Source organism: Glossina fuscipes, unplaced genomic scaffold (assembly GCF_014805625.2).
Source record: "Glossina fuscipes isolate IAEA_lab_2018 unplaced genomic scaffold, Yale_Gfus_2 112, whole genome shotgun sequence".
Lineage (NCBI taxonomy): Eukaryota > Metazoa > Arthropoda > Insecta > Diptera > Glossinidae > Glossina > Glossina fuscipes.
This window is the reverse complement of record NW_023998455.1, coordinates 1,938,068-1,958,854: the sequence shown is the minus strand read 5'-3', so window position 1 is coordinate 1,958,854 and position 20,787 is coordinate 1,938,068. Positions and strand designations below refer to the sequence as shown.

At 35.5% G+C, this 20,787-nt stretch overlaps 1 protein-coding gene across 1 annotated transcript in view; it reads right to left on the bottom strand.

Moving 5' to 3' along the window:
* LOC119639422 (serine-rich adhesin for platelets) overlaps positions 1-20,787 on the bottom strand; it is a 76,999-nt gene that overhangs the window by 5,276 nt on the left and 50,936 nt on the right. The window contains 5 exon segments of the mRNA XM_038036781.1: positions 1,871-2,023; positions 3,051-3,249; positions 3,314-5,426; positions 9,677-10,076; positions 10,164-10,635. Of these exon segments, the coding sequence (XP_037892709.1) occupies positions 1,871-2,023; positions 3,051-3,249; positions 3,314-5,426; positions 9,677-10,076; positions 10,164-10,635 (3,337 nt within the window).

Sequence of the window (20,787 nt, the reverse complement as noted above, 5' to 3'; positions counted from 1 at the left end):
AAGCGTGTCCTTGGAAAACTTTAAGTAATTTCTTTACATTCTTTTGCAAGTTTATAGGTGAACTCCTTTTCGCTAGTGGTAGAATCACAGATATCACAGATACTACACGATTTCGCAGACAGACAAATGGACAGACGAACAAACGAATATGTTTAGATTGCATTGCAAATTTGAAACTGCCTAAGAATTTATATATTTTATGGGAGTTTTCAAGCTTATTTCCTTGTGCCTTTTGTGGACATTGCCTAAAGAATATGCATACAAATGTTTGTAGATTTATCTGCTATAGTTTATGGAGCAATTAGCAAATGAATTATTGTTTTTTCCTTTTAAAAAAACTGAGGTATTCCGGGTTTACGTCGCACTTCGACGAATTTGAAACAAATTCAATACCAACTTGCGTCTAATGTTTCTGCCAAATTTGAAGTCGATAGCATAATTTTTATGGCCAGGAAGGAGAATGTTTACAACAAGCAGACGGACAGACGGATATGCTTAAATGAATTAAAATTTGATGCTGATCAAGAATATATACACTTTGTAGAAATATATATACCCTCGAAAACGATATAAAAAATAATATTACTGAATTTGTTAAGAAACACACGTGGTTAAGGTAAAATAGTACTATTTTTCCGTACGGTACTTAACAAACGTGATTGATATTTCATTTGCGCTTGGTTTTGTGTGACATAACTACTTCTTCCGAAGAAGTAGTTGCATTAAATTTTCTTTGCGATTATTATCAGGCGATGAGACTTGGGTGTACGTGTACGACTCGGAGATGATCTGTGTGTAAAAATGGATGGAAATTTAATTTCTAAGATTTTCAAAATTTTAACGAATACAGAAAAAAAATAAAAGAGTTGTATGAAAATATTCAAGCAAACCGGAAATGTTGACGTGGAGGATTGACACGGGCGTTTTACGTAAGACGGAGAAAATGAGAATAGCAATCAAGCTTACGGTTTCGAGAGTGGTAAATATTGTTCCCATGTTAGAGAAGGGCGAGTCCAGCCAAAGCGAGGTTAATCGCAGGCGTAGAGGAAGGGGTGCGCAGGCACAGACGTGGAAGAAAAAGAGCGGCAACCCCGTGATAGGGCCCGCTCTCTCTCGCTCCGATTCGCGGTCTAGATCTCGTGCGTCACAACGACGCAGAAGATAGATTGTTTCAGCTCTAACGCTAAGCTTTCACATCATCATTTTGAATTCAAATTCCTTCGTTTGTTTCCTTTCGATTATTTTTTTTTTTCAAATCAGTTTCAAAATTGTCGCAGTAGGTGTAATATAAAAATGCATATATTTTTAAACATCTTAAAAAACACAAAAAAAAAAAAAAAACGATGGAAGAATCGTATGACGTGATATCAAAGAGCCGCAGTAAAAAAGAAAAATTGATCTTACTTTTTGGGGACAGTAGCAATATAATAATAATGTTCATAAACAACGTCGTTGAAACCGCTGTTATTTACGATAAAAATAACATAAAAAAATATACATATATGTATAAAAATAAAAAATAAATAAATATATATTTTTAAAAAAAAGATAAAAATATATGTATATATTTATAAATAAAAAATATATATATATATTGATAGAAAATCCAGCGGAATACATTTTTCGAAGGTGTGTTTTATGTTATAATATTTGCAAATTTTCTACCGTTTTAAGCGAGAGGCGCCTGTATAACACCGCACTTATTTATATTATAGAACAGAAAGCTGAAGCTTTATACATTGGTAATGCTTTGGATAGGATTATCTCTTTATTCTCTTCATTGATTAACGCTCTTTCCAGCGTACACATACATACACACATGATATGACACATGTGCATCGCAACAAGACACGTCCACGTTTTCACTTACCTTGATTCGGCGTTGTATTAGCATTTAATGGGATAGCCAAACGGGCGTTTACTGCTAACAGATGATCGCGTCGTGCTATTAAACTGGCCACGTGTTCTTCTAAACGTACATTTTCCGTTTGTAATTGATGTAAACACGAAAGTAATGAAGCAACTGCGTACACACATGAGAAAAAGAAAAATTCAATATATTTTCAATAACCTAGCAAAAGTATTAAAAAAAAACTGGGTCCCGTCCCATCCTACATCATCGTATAATTAATTATTCATATAATCACTTTCCACAACAAGTCTTTACATGGGAAATGGTCCAGTACATCAAGGTTTGCCGATCCTTCTACATCGACAAAACCAAAAGAGATGGGTTGTTCATCACTTTTCCTATGCGTGAAGAGACAGTTTTTTGGTTTTTGGTGGCATTAAAGTTTACTCCATTTACCCGGCCTTATTCAAATATTTATATCAGGTCTCGGCTTAGTGAGTTATTCATCATGCCGCATGTTGAATCGTCTCTTACTAAAGGGAAGCGAATGACAAAAGCAGAGTTTTCCGTTATGCACAGGTGGTCGTTGTTGATTATCAGGAAGAGAGAAGAGGCTTTCAGACAGACATGTATAATGTAGTGAGACATTAAATTTTCATTTTTATTCGTTTGATTTTTGGAAGATTTCTTTGGTTAGCCATGTTCAATAAAAAGTCGTCTCTATAAGCCAATCACTCTAAAAAATAACTCAATTAGGCAACGGAAGAAGTTAGTTTGTGATATCATTGCTAAAAACGATTTGCATTCATGTTCGAAGTGCGGAGTAAAGTTAAAAGCATATAAGGCCGATTTCGGTTTTGCAGGCGAGGTTTTGCTTTGTTGATCAAGAGAATATATTTTTGATGAGACATCCCCTCGCCTGTTTCCATAGCAAACATTGACGAACTATACTCGGCCTAATTTTAAATGCTCCCGGGGACATTATTAGATCCTTAAAACTTGAAGAACAATACGAGACCTACTATGCATATGGTTGTGAGTAATATAGCCAAGAGGTGTCAATAGATACGTTATGTAATAAAAATAAGCAAAAGGTGTTAAAAAACGCTGCCATTTCGATTTAAAATTTGTCGACACTGGTTACCTACCCTGCGTTAAATGTAACACAACTAATATTATAAGGGTAGTTTTGACTTACTATCGAAATGTTGAGCCTGCTCCATGAGAAATTGTGAACCCTGTTCCCACTGACGTTCTAACAATTGTTCGAGACTTTGTGGGATAGATAAATTTCCGTTAACACCGCTGCCAAACATAGTGGCTAAGGGACTAGGTCCAGGACCGGTTGCTGCCACAGAGCCTGGTAATACTGGTGCCGCTGGCGTTGATGTATTACGCTAAAATAATTATTTATTACTCTATCTCTGTTAACAAGTTACTTGCTTGCTTGCTTCAACTTACCAATTTACCGGGGAACGGCACTCCCACATATTGTGGCGTTAATGACTCGGGCGTGTAAACACTATGATCTTGTATTTCCATGCTAAGTTGGTCGCTAAGCTTTTGTGCAACACTGCTATTCGGATTAATTTGATTCCCCAACATGTGCGCGGCTGAGGTAATTGTTAGTGTGGGCATGGTTGCGTTTGAGGTGACCGGGGTAGTACCTGCGAGTGTGGACGACGCACCATTTCCCAATTGGTTGCCATTTTGAAAAACCTTCACATCTTTCAAATCGTTACCGGACAACGAAAGATTTGTCGCTGTCATATCTTTGGCTTTGCGACCACGTTTACGCATTGAACCTGCCTCCGATCCGGGTGAGCTAGGCGGTGAATCTTTTATAACACTGCTTTCGAAATTAGCAGGCATGCTGTTGCTATTAGCTTGAGGTTCATATGAAAATTTTAGGCCGGCCGCTGAAGAATTTGAACATGAGCTAACTGTACTCGCATTGCTGACATTAAATGTTGATAGCGATGACGATGTTGAATAGATACCGCTATCAGGAGTTCTAATATTGTTTAGATTGTTATTCGTTGTTATTGTTGTTGTCGGTGTGATTGCAGTATTTGTGGCCATTGTTGTTGTAGTGACGGTGTTGGGCAGTTTAATTTTAGTTGATGTTGTTGTTGTTTGTATGGTATTTGAATTTGTATTAGTAGATAATGTTGAGGCCGTGCAAGCCAAGGATGTATTATTATTATAATTGGAATTGGTAGCGTTGGTGGTGGTAGTTGTGATTGTAGTGATGATGGTGGCAGATGAGGAAAGTGACAAAGAACAAGAAGAAGAGGACGTAGTGTTTGTGGTTAATGGTAAAATTTCAATAACATCATTATCATCACTATTATTATTAATATTATTATTTAAATTATGTTTATTATTACTATTATTGTTGTTAGTTGTTATGGTAGTAGTAGTAGTAGTAGTGTTAGCATTATGTTTAGCAACATGTTGCTGTTGATGTTTATTAGAACCAGTTGAAATACTGGATGATAAAATAGTGCCGGTAGAAGAAATGTTAGCAATGGAAGAAGTAGAAGCAGAAGTAGCAGAAGAAGAAGAAGAAGAAGAAGAAGAATGTGTGGTAGAAGCAGAAGCAGTGTTTTGAAAAGCAGTGTTGCTATTGTTAGAGGAATTTTTATTGTTGCCACTTTTAGAGCGCTCAGGCGATGCATGTTGAGCAGCAGCAGCTGATGATAATTGATGATGTTGTTGTTGCTGCTGCTGTTGCTGTTGTTGTTGTTGATAATATGATTGTTGAGCTCTTAGCATTTTTTTATTAAGAGGTTTATGGGATGAGGGCGTTGCAATATTTTCAGAATTATGGCTTAAATTAATGTAATTACTATTAGTAGTGCTACCGCTAGAGGAGTTAGTGTTTACGCTGATACTACTTGCTGTTGTTGTAGCTGCTGCTGCTACGATATTAGTATGACTTTGGTTTTTATTATAAGAGTTTTGTTCGTCTTGACTATGATTGTTGGAGTTTTTACTATTACTCCCTAATGTTGAATTCGAACCTAATACGTTGGCATTGTTGCCACTAGGCGAAGTTACTTGGTGACGTGTTAGTGAGGAAGAGGATTGCTCAGCCTCACGATTGCCTTGTAACATCACCACCGGCGACGGAGACGGTGTAATATTGGGAGTTGAATTTGGTGTTGGAGTGCTACGCATAGAAGGTGTTGGTGTACTGGGAGGCGGTAAAGATAGCGGTGAAGCTACGTTAGGTGGCGGGGTTGGCGTTGCCAATTCATTGCGGTAGCTCGATATTGTCGCAGGTGAATTAGTTGCTGATGCTGTCGAAGAGGTTTTCGTTAGCTTTTCCATTGGTGGTGCTGTAGAATTGCTCTCCGCACTATTGCTGTTCGAATTTTTCGTCGACGCACCACGTTTCTTCCCCGACCGCGAAGCGGACTTTTGCGATGTAGTTTGTGGTATGGATTGTTGTGACTGGGATTGAAATTGTAATTGTTGTTGGTGCTGTTGATGATGATGATGATGATGATGCTGTTGCTGCTGCTGCTGCTGTTGCGCTTGCAACACACTACTTTCACCTGAGCGTGATCTGTACATTATTTAATAATTGTGGTCGTTTTTACCATACAAGCAACAGCGCCATTACAAATATTTATTAAATGTTTTTTTGTTTTTCAAAATGTCGTCAAATAATCAATCAAGTTATGGTTTTTTTTTTTTGTTTGTTTTTAAAAATGCATATATTTTTTGCACAACCCAAGAAAATAGAAAACGTAAGAAAAAAGAGAGAAATAAACAAATATTTGTATATAGATCTCTGGATGTCACTTGTTTTTTATATGTAAAATTTATTTTTATTTTTTTTTTTTTTATTTCAGCGATCAATCAGATTAACTTCTTGGTTTTTGGGCTTTTCTCGCGGGTTATGAAAGTGTTATCAATTGAGCGGTTTATTTATTTACAAGTAGCAGTTTATATGAGAGAATCGAGCTTTTTCATGCAGGTAAGTGAGTGAGTGATATTTTCCTTTCTTTTCTTTGTTTTTTTTTTAATGAAAATAATGTCAAGTGCAATTGCGAAACCATCGAATATCTGGTGCAGAATAAATATTTCACTTATTGGGATATTGGGGAAAAGAGAAAAAATAGGCAAAACTAAAAATCATAAAAACACTTAAACGGCTTTCTACTGAGTGAGTATAAATCTCTGCTCCCTAAGGAAGAGCGAGGCAAAATCGCATTGCAAGTTCTCCTTGAACAATATAGGCCTGAACGAGTAACGACAGATATGGCTAAAATCACTATTGCTTGAACTTCCCCTGATTATTAAAGTGAAAACATTTGATAAAGCTGAAAATTTAATAATGACGACAGTTATGTAAACATAACGAATTATTATATGCTTGCTCCTTGGCGTCGAAAAGATCAAGATGCTTACGTGTTCCAAAGTTGCCATATTTTTAATTTTTTGGAATGGAAATATTAAAATAAGATAACAAAATCGATTCTTTTCAATAAAAATCGGGAGTACATTGTTTGACGGTTGTTACACGTTACGTTTATACGAATATAATAGTTCATTTTTTGATTTAATGGAAGCTTTATATAACGGTATATGGGGTGCGTTCAGAGAAAAAGGTGAGTTTTTATTTTTCTCGAAAATCCTTTATTTATTCATCAATATCTATATTGACCCCTTCAAAGTAATCCCTCCCTTAGACATAATAAACTCGTGTCAGAGCGTTTTCCAATCCTCGAAGCATTTCTAACATGCGCTTTTTATTATGGCCTTGCACTCTTTCATTGATGCACTTAATCGTTAAGTCGAACTTCTTTCTCTTATGGTTCTATTCTCTTTTGGAAACAGGGAACAGTCGCAACTGGTAACTGAGGGCTTAACAATGATGTTGTTTTTGTGTCGAAAAATTTCGAACAACCAATGACGTATGAGTTGGCATATCCATGATATTTTATGCCCAAAATATCCGAAAAGATCGCATGAGCCAACTGACATGCCGACATCCTCAGCAATTGCTCCAATTTTCTGCTCAGTTTCAACGTTTTCATCGGTTGTTGGCGCACACCTTGTTTTTGAACATCTCTCGTACATAACATAAGCGCAATGCAGCCACTTTGGTTTTTGGTTTCATTGTTCTTTGACATTTCATTCCGTTTCGCTTCAGTATTATCAAACAAACGTGAAGTCATAAGATTTTATCGGCAAAACGGGACAAAAAGCTTATATTTGTTATAGAATGGGATCTTGATGCTTAAGAATGCGTTATTGAAAAAATGTTGTTCGTGCATGTGGATGTGTCAGCTAAAGCGGCAGTTTATACTGACTTTCTAACCAAACTAAATATTTTTGTGCAAACTTGTAGATCAATTTGGCCTGTGGGCTTTAAATTACATGATTCTTCTTATTTTAAACGCGAGCGACTTTCCGCGATCTCTATGACCGTGGACTTTTTTCCACAACTGACGACAATCAAATGAACGGACACACATGATTAAATCGATTCATAATTATATACTCACCAAGAAGTTATATAATTTCTGAAATATCCGATTCCACTGCTTATTTATTAGAAAAGAAAAAAGAAATCTAGCAATCAGATTGTTCGTTGTTAGGTGGAAAGTCCAGCCAACTTCATGCCGTACGTTAATGTTCAATTCTAACCTAAAAGTTGTAAAATTGATTCCATGTAATTTTTTAGAACACTTTTTTTTATATTAAAAAGTACTTATGCGTCGTAAACCATTCAAAGCAATAGAGAAAACGTAACGTATTGACCTCTTTTTTTTGAAATAAATCTCCAGCTTTTAAATATCTTTATAGATGGGAGCTGCTAAATCTTGCCTGGAAGTACCCGACCGCATGCAGCGAAGTCCTGAAATGCTCATGCACGAGGAACAAGTATCGAAATGTCTCGTTATTCTACAACTCTATATAGACGGGAGCTACTAAATTTTGACTGGATTTCCTCAACCAAGTCCTCATGGGCGACGAATGTGTGCCCAAAACCTCCGTTACTCTACATTTCTGTATAAGCGGAATCTACAAAACTTTGCCTAGAGCGCCTCGACCGCGTGCTCAAGTGCTCATGGATGAAGAGAGTGTGGTGCCAAAATTCTTGTTACTCTTGTCTATTATCGATTACGTTGTGCTCACTTTTAGATGTATTCAGCGTCTTCTAAAGAAAGGACTAGGCGGCTATGTTCGGTCTCCTATATGCACGACACGTTAACGCAACTCATCGTTCTCGCAGAATTATCTATTAACGGCGATCTTTCCCACCATTCCGAAAGTTTCCACAAAATATTACTTCTCTCTTTTCTTTTTCCTTATCTGCAAAACCCTCTCGACGACCAATCTGTTATCATGTTTAAGGAATAAACTTTGGGTGAATGACCAGGGTCTGTCACTAAGAGTGATGTGATATTTGTGACAAAATTGAAGCAACAGTTATTTTACTTTTGAAGTACCTTTGGTGCAATTAACTTCTAAGTATTGTCCTAGCCAAGATCAACATTCAAGAAAAATTGTGCACGGGAATAACGAATATAAGAAAGATTTTTTTTCTTTTAATTAATGGCACTGTGACAGACATCTGTGTATCATAAAAATTATCAGACATGTGTATCTGGCAATGCCTTCATATAAAATTACTAAACTTTGCACCTGACAATTCCTATAGATATAGAAACAATTAAAGAAAATGAAGGTTACTGAATTTACTAAGATAAATTGCTATTATTTTTCGCCTCGGTTGAAAGTCGTTAGTGTTTCAGCTGCGTTTAGTTTTATAAGGCATATTATTATTATTATTATTAATTTCGCCAGAGAAATAAATTCTAAGACTAAACTCTTAAAAGCACTAGCATCTAAGGCTATCGGCTTTTTATTAAAAACTCTACCGCACTTGAGATTCGAACCCACGACCATTGACTTGCTAGTCGGGATTCCTCCCCTTCGGTACTCAGGCGGATTGCTTATAAGGCATAAAAAGTATTTCCTCCAAAGAAGTAGTCGCACTAAATTTTGTTTGCTATTACTAGCGGCAGATGAGACTTGAATCCACGCAAACAACCCAGAAACGATCGACCAATCGAACGAATGTCATGCAAAGGTTAGCCAAAATAGGAAAAACCGCCCCAAAATTCAAGAAGAAACAGTTACATTAAACTTTATCTTCGATTAGTGCTATATATAAATTCGTCTCCGTTCCGTTCGGCATTTATTTATGCACCACGATAAGGCAATTTGTTCGGAATCTCAATCAATTTGCTCATTCATTGAGTTGTCAGCATGAACTTACTAAACGATCTGATAAGAGAATTGCGCATGAAAATGGCCCTGGCGAGGAGACAATCTACGCCCGTTAAAGTAAAAAATCAAGCTCAATTTTGATTAAAGTTATAAATTAAACATTAAGATGTTTATTTTGATTCGTGCTTTCATTTCCCTATATAGGGATTAAATTCCTAATTAATTAATTAATGTGTTAAAAGAAAGTAAAAAAAAAAAAAAAAGAACAAACAAAACAGCAGCAACTATATGTAAATTTTATATATATATAAAATCAATGTAAATGTAAATTTGAGACAATATGTAGAAATTCGTTAACGGATGCGAATAATAATGATATTCGAAAGGTAATGGAATCGACTAAAAGATTACAACAAGACAATACAACGCATGAAATGGTTTTTTTTTTTTTTTTCAACTACTGAGTACGTAATATGATAGTCATGCTTTTTTATATATGTTATTGCAATTGTGTATCCATTCATCTATTTAAACATTTATCAGGATATGTGAAAGAGAGTTAGTACTAACCTGCTTCTTCTAACTGGTGCATTTTCTTGTTCTTGCAATTGATTGATACGCGATGATTGCTTGTCATAAGTTATCTTTAGATTACCACTTTCGGTGGTAGTGGCTGTTAGATTAACACCAGCCGTTACTAGAGATCCCGTTGTTGGTGTAGGCGATTTACCACTTTGATAAATGACACCATGATGAGCAGGCGATTGCATAACATTGCCAGCAGATGATGATGATGATGATGATGTGCTGCTGCTTGCTGTCGTACCGTAAGCGTTTTGCCGTTCTAATTGCGTTGATGTTGTCGTTGTGACCGCTGTTGATGGGTTTAATGAGGTGTTTGATGTTAACGGTAATTGTTGTTGTTGCTGTTGACTAGCTGAGCGTGTTGATTGTGAAGGTGGAGGATGATCTGAATAAGAATATTAAACTCATTATTATTTTTTTTTTACTCGTTAATTACTTTGTTGTGCAATTATTATAATTTGTTTTAATTTACCTGCAATCGTAGATGTTGTATTTGCGGGTATATTAATTCCAGGTACATTCGCATTTGAAAGTGGCACTGACACATATAAACTAGGCGCATTGTTAGACGTATTTGCTGATGCAGATATACTAGTATTTATTGTTGTGCCAGCCGTTGTTGTTGTTATATTACCGCCATTTGCTGCCGCTATGGCTGCTTGTGCGGCCGCATAACGTTCTTCTCGTTCTTTCGCCACAGATGTCGACAACGAACTATTACCATTCGTTTTGTGGGTTGTTGGTGCCGAGCTCGTACTGACCTTGACCTCGTTGCCCGTTTGTTTTGCTGATGATGCATTGTTAGCGTTGCTTGATGTTGTTAATGTTGAGGAATTAGAACTTGTTGATATAATGGCTGCCTCTCTACTACACTGTGAGGTAGACTCTGCTATAGACGCCGTTGTTGTTGTTTGATGTGTGGGAGGACTAAGTTCGGTTTTTTGCTGAAATGAAAATACATTAAATTAAATTAACAATTCGAATAATAAAATATCGTTTTTCAAAGTATACAAGTCGATTTATTATATTTTTTGCAGATCTCTGATCATTTTCTTAAATCTTGAATCAAGCAAAATGCAAATTGATTAACCTAATACTTTTCGCTATGAGAAATTCCAGGAAAACAATATTGCATTTTGGTTGAAACTTTTTGTAGGTTCTTTACAATAACTTGTTTACGAAGATGCAAATCACTCTATGTGCTCGTTTTTATACCCTATGCCACACTTGGGTGTGCGTAATCAGTTTGTGAAGAACACGGAGAAGGACTTGAAGTGCAATCACCTTTTTTTTAATATGACATTCTGAATCGATCCAAGCTTACTTGTCTGTCTGTCCGTCTGTCCGCCTGACGTCTTGCATTGCATCTGCAGATCGCAGTTATTCAAACATTTTGATGAAATTTTAGGAAACTTGCGTGTTTTGGCCCAAGAAGGAAGACATTGTTCGTGTCAGATCACCTTTTCGACATTTTCCCATATAAAGCCTTATTTTGAATTATTATTAGCAATTAACTGGATCCGGCCTCTTTGGATAATTGGAATCTAAATTACGCTGCAAAAATTCAGCCACAGAGAGTATGCTCATCACCCACAAAATGTGTATGACATAAAATTAGAAGTTTGTAATGAAACGATTTGACAAAGTGTGAAAAAATATTTTCTATAATACAATAATAGATGCAATACCGCACTCGTTGGAAAAAAATGGGGGAAAAGAGAGACAGGGAGTTCCTGCGCGGAAAAGGCTGCATGCCTCAACCAGAAAATGATATGCCTTAACCGACTAAGCATTCTATGTAGTTGCAACGAACATATATCAATTGCATAATTAAGAAACACCAAAAGTGCTGTTACGAAAACCTCACCTTTCATAAAGTCCATCTGCACAAAAACTAACCCATTTTCTAAGAAATCAAATTCTAAAGACGATAAAACCGAATACAAATTCATCATCTGAATTATCTGCCGACGCAGCTGGCGACTTGCGGTAGGAGTGATCACAATTCCCAGAACATTTCACAGGTGGAAAGGGTTCGTATGAAAACATCACAATAAGGCATTCGCAGCTTATTTTCAAAAGGGCATATAAGCAGGAATTTTGCGTACAGCAAAGTCAGCTGAATCAAGAGATTTGAATCGGAACAAGGTTAAGTTTCAAGAGAAATCGGATGAATATGCAAAATCATATACGACAGTTAAGGTCACAGTACTTTTATTTGTTTTTATTTTGAAAGTAAAAAATCTTACACCGGCGGCGCCAAGGTAGAAATGCTATCCGCTGTTCTACATAAGTTCTTTAGTGGTTTCGTCGATTCCTTATAAAGCGTCTCCCACCAAGAGCGATATTTTCTAGTATCAAGTATATCTATAAATTTTTTTGGTTTGACTCAGGTGCGAAAAAATTCAATACAATTTACTGTTTCAGCGGCTCACGTTCTGTGAACGTTTAAGAATTTTTTTTTAAATCTTTCTCTGTAAACATCGCCTTGGTCGCTTAACTTAACACACACTTTTTACCCTTGGGGCTAGCGGACACTTGTCAGGCAAGTGCACCCATTGTGGGACAGAGTGATTGAACAGTTGGGCCCATCTTGTGTGATGTGCATCAACGTGTTGAAAGTCATGATGGACGAACAAGATTGAATTGAGAATTTGATTCAGGTCATAACTGCAATGACCAAGCTTAAATTATTTTGGTTCTTTCTTTTCGAACTTTTAAGTAAATAAAATGATTATGTAGTCGGCCCTAGGCACTAAGTACCTTACACGACGGTTATTCAGTTGATGGTTGGGATTCATATGATGACTTTTCAAAACGTTATATGCGAAGTGATTAAAAAAAGTGATCCGATCGGAACCATTTTCGATAACGTTCATGCTTGAGTCAAAATACGTCAGTGGACCAAATTTCATCGAAATATCTCAAAAATTGCGACCTGTAGGTCAGACAAAAGGAGACGAGATGGGCAGAGGGACATAGTGTTTCTGAGTACATGGTGGAGTCGGTCTCTACTTCTTTTGATTGCTGCATACATCCGCACAAACTTAATAGATCCTTGCATCGCAAGGTGTGTAGGGTAAAAATGTCTCACGATTAACGAGGGAGACGCTTCAGTTTGCGACATAAACATTACTAGTTTTGTCTATAAATTTTTTTTTTTCCTTTAAATAATGCAAAGGGAACAGCTGAATTTCTGATAGAATAGATCGCTTTCCTTGCTGAGAGCACTTTAAGAAAGTGAACTTTTTAAAGTCTTGTTTTCAGTGAATCGAAAAGAATTGACAATTTTTATTTAAGCTGGAATTAGCAATACTAGATGTGGATCTGCAGTGACGTTATACCTTAGCACTATAACTTCATATAGCTCTTAGAAATTACTTCATTTATTTCGGCACATATGAAGGCAACTTCAAACACGTTTCATTTTTGCTACACTTATTATGCGAGCTAAAGAATAAATTTTATTTGTTAATAAAAATATATGGGGCTCTACTCTTAATTGCGAATCGAATTGCCTTAGCAAGTATATAGATTTCTAGAGAAAAAAGTTTTGGATGGATGGATTTTTGTAGAGAGACAACAAATTGTATGCAAGCACATATTGAGAAAGTCCATTAAATTTTTTTTTTCATATTTACGAATCGATTATTCGCTACTCTGTATGCATATTAATAGATTTTTCGCACTTTTCAAAAGGTATTCTCTCATACAACACTCAAAATCTATTTCAATCAATGACTTTTATACATACATACATGCATATCAATTTTATGCTTTTCATGCACGAATAGATAACAATCCGTGTCGAACCGAATGCAAAGACTTAAGAAGTCCACAGATATCTGTGATAAAGTTAAAAAAAAAAAAAAAAAAAAGTTTACGTATACAAAATCGCTAATAAAATATATGTAAATATTCTATTTAATTTTCCACATGCGTACGTTGCGTTCTCTCAAATTCCTTCCGGTATAGACAAAAAAAAAAAAAAAACAAAAAAGACATCTATACTCTATATGAGGAATATAATACATTATAATTCATACACAAACATCTGTTTTCTGTAGGAAGAGTTAGTAGAAGAATAAACTAACTAAAATAAACGTCCAGTTTACGCATGCAAAGTGAGAGAGAGAGAGAGAGAGAGGGGGAGATATATAAACGAGATAACAGCGAAAACATATTTAAGAGAAGAGAGCATAATTACATCTCATTTTTAAGAGAATTTCTCTGTATAAGCAAAAAAAAAAACAAAAAGAAACAAAAATAAAGTGCACAGAAGTCGCTCTCTAACTACAAATTGAAAATAAATCACACAAAAGAAAGAAACAATGATAATAATATGTACCTTGTCCGCCTATATACATACATATATACATATATATATATATATATATATATGGCTAAAATAAAGTATTTTGTATTCGCTTAAGCTCATATGGTAAGAAATATGATTGGAAAAAAAAAAACCAAAAGAAGCAAACAAAAAGTCCCAACAACAAAACAACCGGAGCAACTAACTACACACCAATAGCAAGCAAAGCCAGCATAAATGTTGTGCTATAACATCTTAGCAAGTGCTTGTTGTATGCGTGTATATATCCCTGGCATACAGACGAGCCAGCAGCGTTAAAGCGACAGGTTGAATGTACTAAAGAAAAACTAGAAAAGAAATAGTAATAATAATAAATAAATGAAATGAAAGAAATAGCAAATAACATAATGTTTGTTTGTTTGTTTGTGTACATTTATTATGATTGTGTTGATCTAAGTGTACATCTATCAACATCAAATGGATAAAAATATACATATGTAAATACAGTGTTGTTGTTCGTGTTTATTTGCAGGCAAAAATTCTTGTTAATTTTTTTTTGAAATTAAATTCTTTGTCTATGTTTTCTAGTCGTCTTATTGGCTGCTTTTTTATAAATCAAAATTTGCTGAAAAACAAACAAAAATATCGTCACAGCGGTGGCCACATTATAAGCAACAGTGTAGAAAAACGCCGTTTATTTTAAAACTACACTTTCATTTAGATCCATCATCAATTTTGTTGTTATTTTCTTTTTTTTTAGTTTCATAGTGAAGAAGAAGAAGAGAATTAACTGGAAATAAGGAAGTCTTTAGCATATCTAGCGGGTTTCTATAAGAACGACGCACTATTATTACGTGAAGTTGTTGTGTATTTTTGCTGGCCGTTGACGCGCACTGCTGTTGCTGTCGCTATTGCTGTTCTTAGTAGAGTCTTGTAGTAAAACAATTATATTCCACAAATTCAAGAAATTAGCTTTCAAGTCATTTTTAACATCCAGTCAAACAACAAACAAACAAACAAAATATATAAAGCCAACGGATGGCTGCAGTTACGCACGACATAAAAATGTGCAGCGAACCAGACAACAACAACAATAACAACAACAACAAACACAAATAACACCCGCTGAGTTGTATAGTTGAGAAAAAAAAAAAAAAAAAAAAAGAAAAGAAAAGAAACTACAATAACAACAACACCAGCAGCAATAACGAAAAATTCTCTATAGAAAAACGTATATAGCATGCATTTCATAAAAATGGTATTTTTTTTTCAGTTTTATTTTAATGTGAGCGCAATTTTTCCGCTTTTTTGTTCAACAGGATTCACGAGATATATTTTGCGGTTTTAAATTAGACAGCAAACATACCAAAAACAAATTATACAATTTAAACCGAATTTCTCAACATTCAAGCGAGACGAGATGCAAAGGCAAAACGTAACTAACTTCGCCTCCTCAACGACTTTCGCTTAGTTTTACAAAAATAAAAGTAGTACCGTCACTTAAATAACTCTTAGCTAACTAATGGTCGGAGGAAGTGATCACGAGATTTCATCACATTTCGTCCAGAAATCATGGGACTAACAACACTGTTGCCATATCTGTCAAGGTATTTAAAAAATTATACGGATTCACCCAATATAAGTCATTCTACGAAATAATTATATGATATGATGGAGTGGGTGGTGGGTGGTAGGCGGAGGGAACCATTAGACGAACCAAGTTTATTTAGGCTTTTACGCCCAAAATATCTATTTGGGAAACTCCGGCTTATCAGATCCACACGTATGATGAATTTATTTCTTCCCGATCATAAGTATTCAAGATCATCAGCACTATTTTTTTTCATCAACGTTGTAAAGCTATGGGAACCCATTATCATTTAATATCAAGGCTATTATCAGTGCGTGTAGGGGATTGTGTTCAGAGCAGGGAAATCGGGGAATTTTATAATTTATAATTCCTAGTGTACTTAATAATTATGTAATTATGTCTAATTTCTTTTGTACTCTATCTAGTGCTTTTGTTAGTTATTTGTGACGAAAGCGACCTTACAGTGTAATAATAAATCTATTTTAATTTTAATTAATAATGCGATTCAATTGCGATTATTTAATGATTAATTATTGATTAATAATAACAACAAAAATAAAAGTTTTTGTTTCCCTTTTCTTCTACTTTAAGCTTTTAATGAAAGCGGGCGCGTCATCATTCTCAATGGATTTTGATGTGTCTCTAAGGCGCATATAAGACCGATCGTTCCGAAAGTATTGGGAATAATTAGCCAGTGAACTGTGAATGATGTTGGGGGTGGTAAACTATACTTTAGAGGGGACATAGATTTGCCAAAACCCTCACCTCCTTGTGGTGATCCCCGGAAACGGTTCGACCGGCGAAGAAGAGTTTAAGGCTTTGGACTATTATAACTCGACGATGAGTTTTCTGATAATCGGTTTTAGAGGTTCACTGGGATATAGTCTCATATATCTTCTCAAAAAGCTTTTACTATAAAGGAAAGTCTAACCAGACTCAACGGTGGCTGGTTTGCATAAGTACTACGATATAGTAATTACTGAGAGCATGGAAATCTGGCCATGTCAGATGATACGCCCGATGGGCTTAATTGAGTGCCTATGGTTGTAGGCAAACCGTCTGATTAAGGCATCATGCCAGGTGCAGACGTTAAACCCTCAGAGCAATCTGTGAATGATGTTGCTTCCATTCCGATTTTCCACACGATTCCGAGGGCCAAGCTGCATATTATATTAAAGATAATGGAAAATATATCCGTAGGCAAAGGATCTCAAGTACGCGAGAGTGCTTAATAAAACCCAACAGTCTTCAGGTGGTAGTGCCTTAAGACTTTAGTCCTAGAATTCATTTCTCTAATGATAATAATTAAAAATTGAAGAATAATGTAAAGTATTTGCAGTTTTTCGGGCAATAGTTTCGTCGAGGGCACGAATACTGAAATAAGTTTGCACCCTATATCATCAATAAATTAATGACGGATCTAAATAAAAGAAAATTTTTTTTTTTTGAAATTCGAAGAAATTCGACTTGAAGGCTTATTGGAAAAAATTTCTTTTAAAACTATCCATCTGTCAGCAGATAATATCGCCATTGCCTGTTTAAGCTATGCGTATAAGTTGAAGCACTAAAGGGTGACATTTATACTTTCTTGGAGTTTTGAATAGATGGACCATAGCATTAGGAACAAAGCAATAATTTTTAGGCAAAATTTTATTTTTTCCAGTAACATGGTCTTGTTCAAGAGTGATGCGATCAGTGCAGCTCTTGTCTATCATTTTCATGTCTACCTTCGTTCAACAATTCAAAGCAAAGTCGACGGTGGTATCTTCTTTGGAACTATTCTCTTCTCTTCTCTCTCTCTTTTCTAGACGAGAATTTTATTTGGGATTCGATACCGATTCGATTGGATATCGGATGAAAAAAAACTTTTACATTTTGCCTAAATAGTTCTACACAAAGCTTCAAATTATCAACGGGTAGTCAGTCAGTGCGCCACCCACTGCAAATCGACTTTTCTCAAGGAGAAATTTCCATGCAAAATAGTATTCACACTCCCTTGTGACGTCATTAAGGTGCCAACTATATGACGCAATTTCACTTTTCGGTCTTTCAAAACAATGCCTTTCCAACTTCAGGAATTTACCTATGAATCCCGCCAACTTCTTAGATTCGAAGCCCTATGTACTGTTTGGCATTATGATGTATTTACTAAACACATCTGGCGCACATAAAGAGTCGTATTGTCAAAAAAATTAAAATCTACTTAATTTAGCCTTAATTTAAGAAAACTTCTAATTACATCGAATGCCTGTGTGAGGCGGCCATTGATAAAAAATATCTGATGCTTAAAAGTGTCTTGTTAACTGGTGGGGCGAGAGGTATCGCTTGCATTTACCTCATATAAATCGATGGTATTTCATCTGATTAAGTTAAGTTAATTATAGCAGTGTGAAAGGGGTAAACCTCTTTCAAAATATCTGTATTTGTGTACGTACAGGGGATATCTCCTAAATGATAGGTCATACTTACAAAGCCATTAACAAACAAAAATGGACTTTTTTTTTTTTTTTGATTTGTATAATAAAAGTAAATATTTGTATAATTAAAATATTATTAGTCTTATAATTAATTTATAATTATTAACCTTTCATATGTCTGAGGCCCAATTGATTAAACTGTTGAGAAAAATAAACGCATGCATGCTCCACGTTCTGGCGACGTATGACGTATGAGAGATAACATATCCTCAAAGATTATACCCTATAGAATGATTTTCAACATTCTATCATGTTTACCTTATAAGTAATTGACAAAAAACATCAAGAAATTGAAAAAATTAAAGATTCAATCACTGATAATTTTGTGTAGGCGTGGCGGATTTTTTCGTTTTTCGCCGCAAGACAACCCAGAGAATGTGAATGCAAATTTTTATCGTTGCATCCGTTGTGATTGGAGGAAAAAGCTAGGTTTTCATTTTTGAAAGCAGCGCTGACCCCAGAAGAACATATTGCACAGTGGTCGTGTCTTTTGACCGATTTGTCCCAATTTGTTATCAATATCAACCTGGATACAAAGAGCCTATAGCTTCATTTTTGCGACCAGAATAACCACATAACCATAGCCAGACAGACGGACATTTGATATTGATTAAGAATATATGAACTTTATGAGGTCTCTGAGGCTTCTTTCAAGGCGTTGCATATGTTTATAAGAAAGCGGTGCGTATAACAAATAACGCTTGGAGCTGGGGCTATATACAAGTAAAAACATTATAATGGGGCCACGGTCCACGATTAAATACTGTACATCACTTCGTTTAATATATTTATTCGTAGAAGAACTTTTCAAAACAAAGCTTTCTATGAGAAGTGGTGAGAAAAGTGGCTCGATTCAAAACATTTTCAATTGTTTCCACGTTCTTGGGTCAAAACACGCCAGTGTACTAAATTTCGTCAAAGTATCTCAAAAATTGTGGCCTTTAAAGCGAGGAATACAACGAGGTTGGACGGACGGTGGTATGATTTAATATTTAAGCCGATATATATTTACAATGTACGATATACGATACGACATAAGCAAATCTCGATTTTGATCTTTCCTTTGATTGGCACAAGCAAATTACGTGTATAAACTACTAAGGGTCGTCACTAAGTTTTCTTAGACAAATGATACAAATGGTAAAAAAAAATTACTAAACCATTTACATGATAAGTGTAAACAAAAAATGGTAACTAGTTATTGGTAACAACAAACAACCAACAATAAATATTAGTAGTCCGGGTTACATTAAGCAACAATGTAAAAAAGTAGTATTGCGTTTGAGTGAAAATGGTCTTCAAAAAGGTAAGGTTTACCTTATGCGTGCTTGTTGTTGTTTGTGTAGGTCGGTTAAAAAAAAAATAAAAAATAAATAAATAAATAAAAGGAAAGAAAAAAACATCGTTGTAAACAAATTACACAGGATGCGGTGACAGGATCATAATAGCTTTGTCAAATTGTTCTTTGGTCGAGCGGTAATTGTATACAAAGCCATTATTGGCCATATGACGACCAGCTTACTGTTCGCTTGGTTAACTCAGTTGATTGGTGTTAAACAGGGTCGTGTTATATTAATACAAGAAAACGATATCGGGGTAAACAAAGTGAATGACTAATCTATAGACTAATAAATGTTGGGGCTTTGTATTATATCAGTAAAAAAAAAAAAAAAAAAAAAAAAGGGTAAGTGCAACCAAACCAAGCAAACCAATGATTGTAAGGTTTTTAATGTGAAAGTTCCAGTTATGCTAATGCTTTCGCTTTTCTCGTATGGCATTGGGGAGGAGGGAAGTAAATATAAAAGGTTTGGTGATGGCATATATTCGTGGGGGAGATGGCGAAAAAACCAAAATAATGGATGGACTACGCAACAAAGTCGCCAGTTAAGGTCAGAGAAGATGACTCAACCTAGACAAGTTGTTTTTGCGAATATAGATAGATAGAATTAGATGGAGTTAAGATAGATCCGCCTTTTATTGTTATACAGATTGATATCGATTCATTTCTCGTTTTGAAAAATTTCCTTTTAAACTTCTGTCTGTCCGTCTGTCTGTCAATGAACTCTAATTTCAAGCAATAGCCAATACTTCGTCTAAGCATTTTTCTGGTCCATGCAAAGAATGGAGAGGGAAGAGGAATACATTGAATATGCCTGACCTTTTCATACCCTACACTTCTTCTGACGCAAGCACATATTAAGTTCGTGCAGATGTATTCAACACCCAACTTTTGTTATTCTGATCGAATCAGAATCACTTTTTGCATCGACCTAAACTTGTCTGTCCGTCTCTCCGTTTGTTTGTGTTGTGTTTAAGGTAAACTATTTTTATGGCGATATATGCAACACACGGCAGGACTTGAGAGAGATTCTCTTTTTATTATATCGATCGATTTTAAATCACTTTCTGCATCGGTTTAAACTTGTCTGTCCGTCTGTCCACCTTGGTTTCTTGTGTTAATTCTATGTGTCGAAACTTTAGAGATATTTTGCTGAAATACGGTACACAGACACGTGTTGGCCCAAGAAAGAATACACTTTTCTCAGCATTTCTCCGACAATGTCTTACTTTGGAAACTCGAAGTTTCAAGGATGGACCGTGTCGCAGTACTTATTATTGTGTTGTGTAAATCAAAATGAAGAAAATAGGATAACTGTTAAAATGTAAGACCATTTGTCACAGAGGGTATACGCATCTATATAAATTACAACAA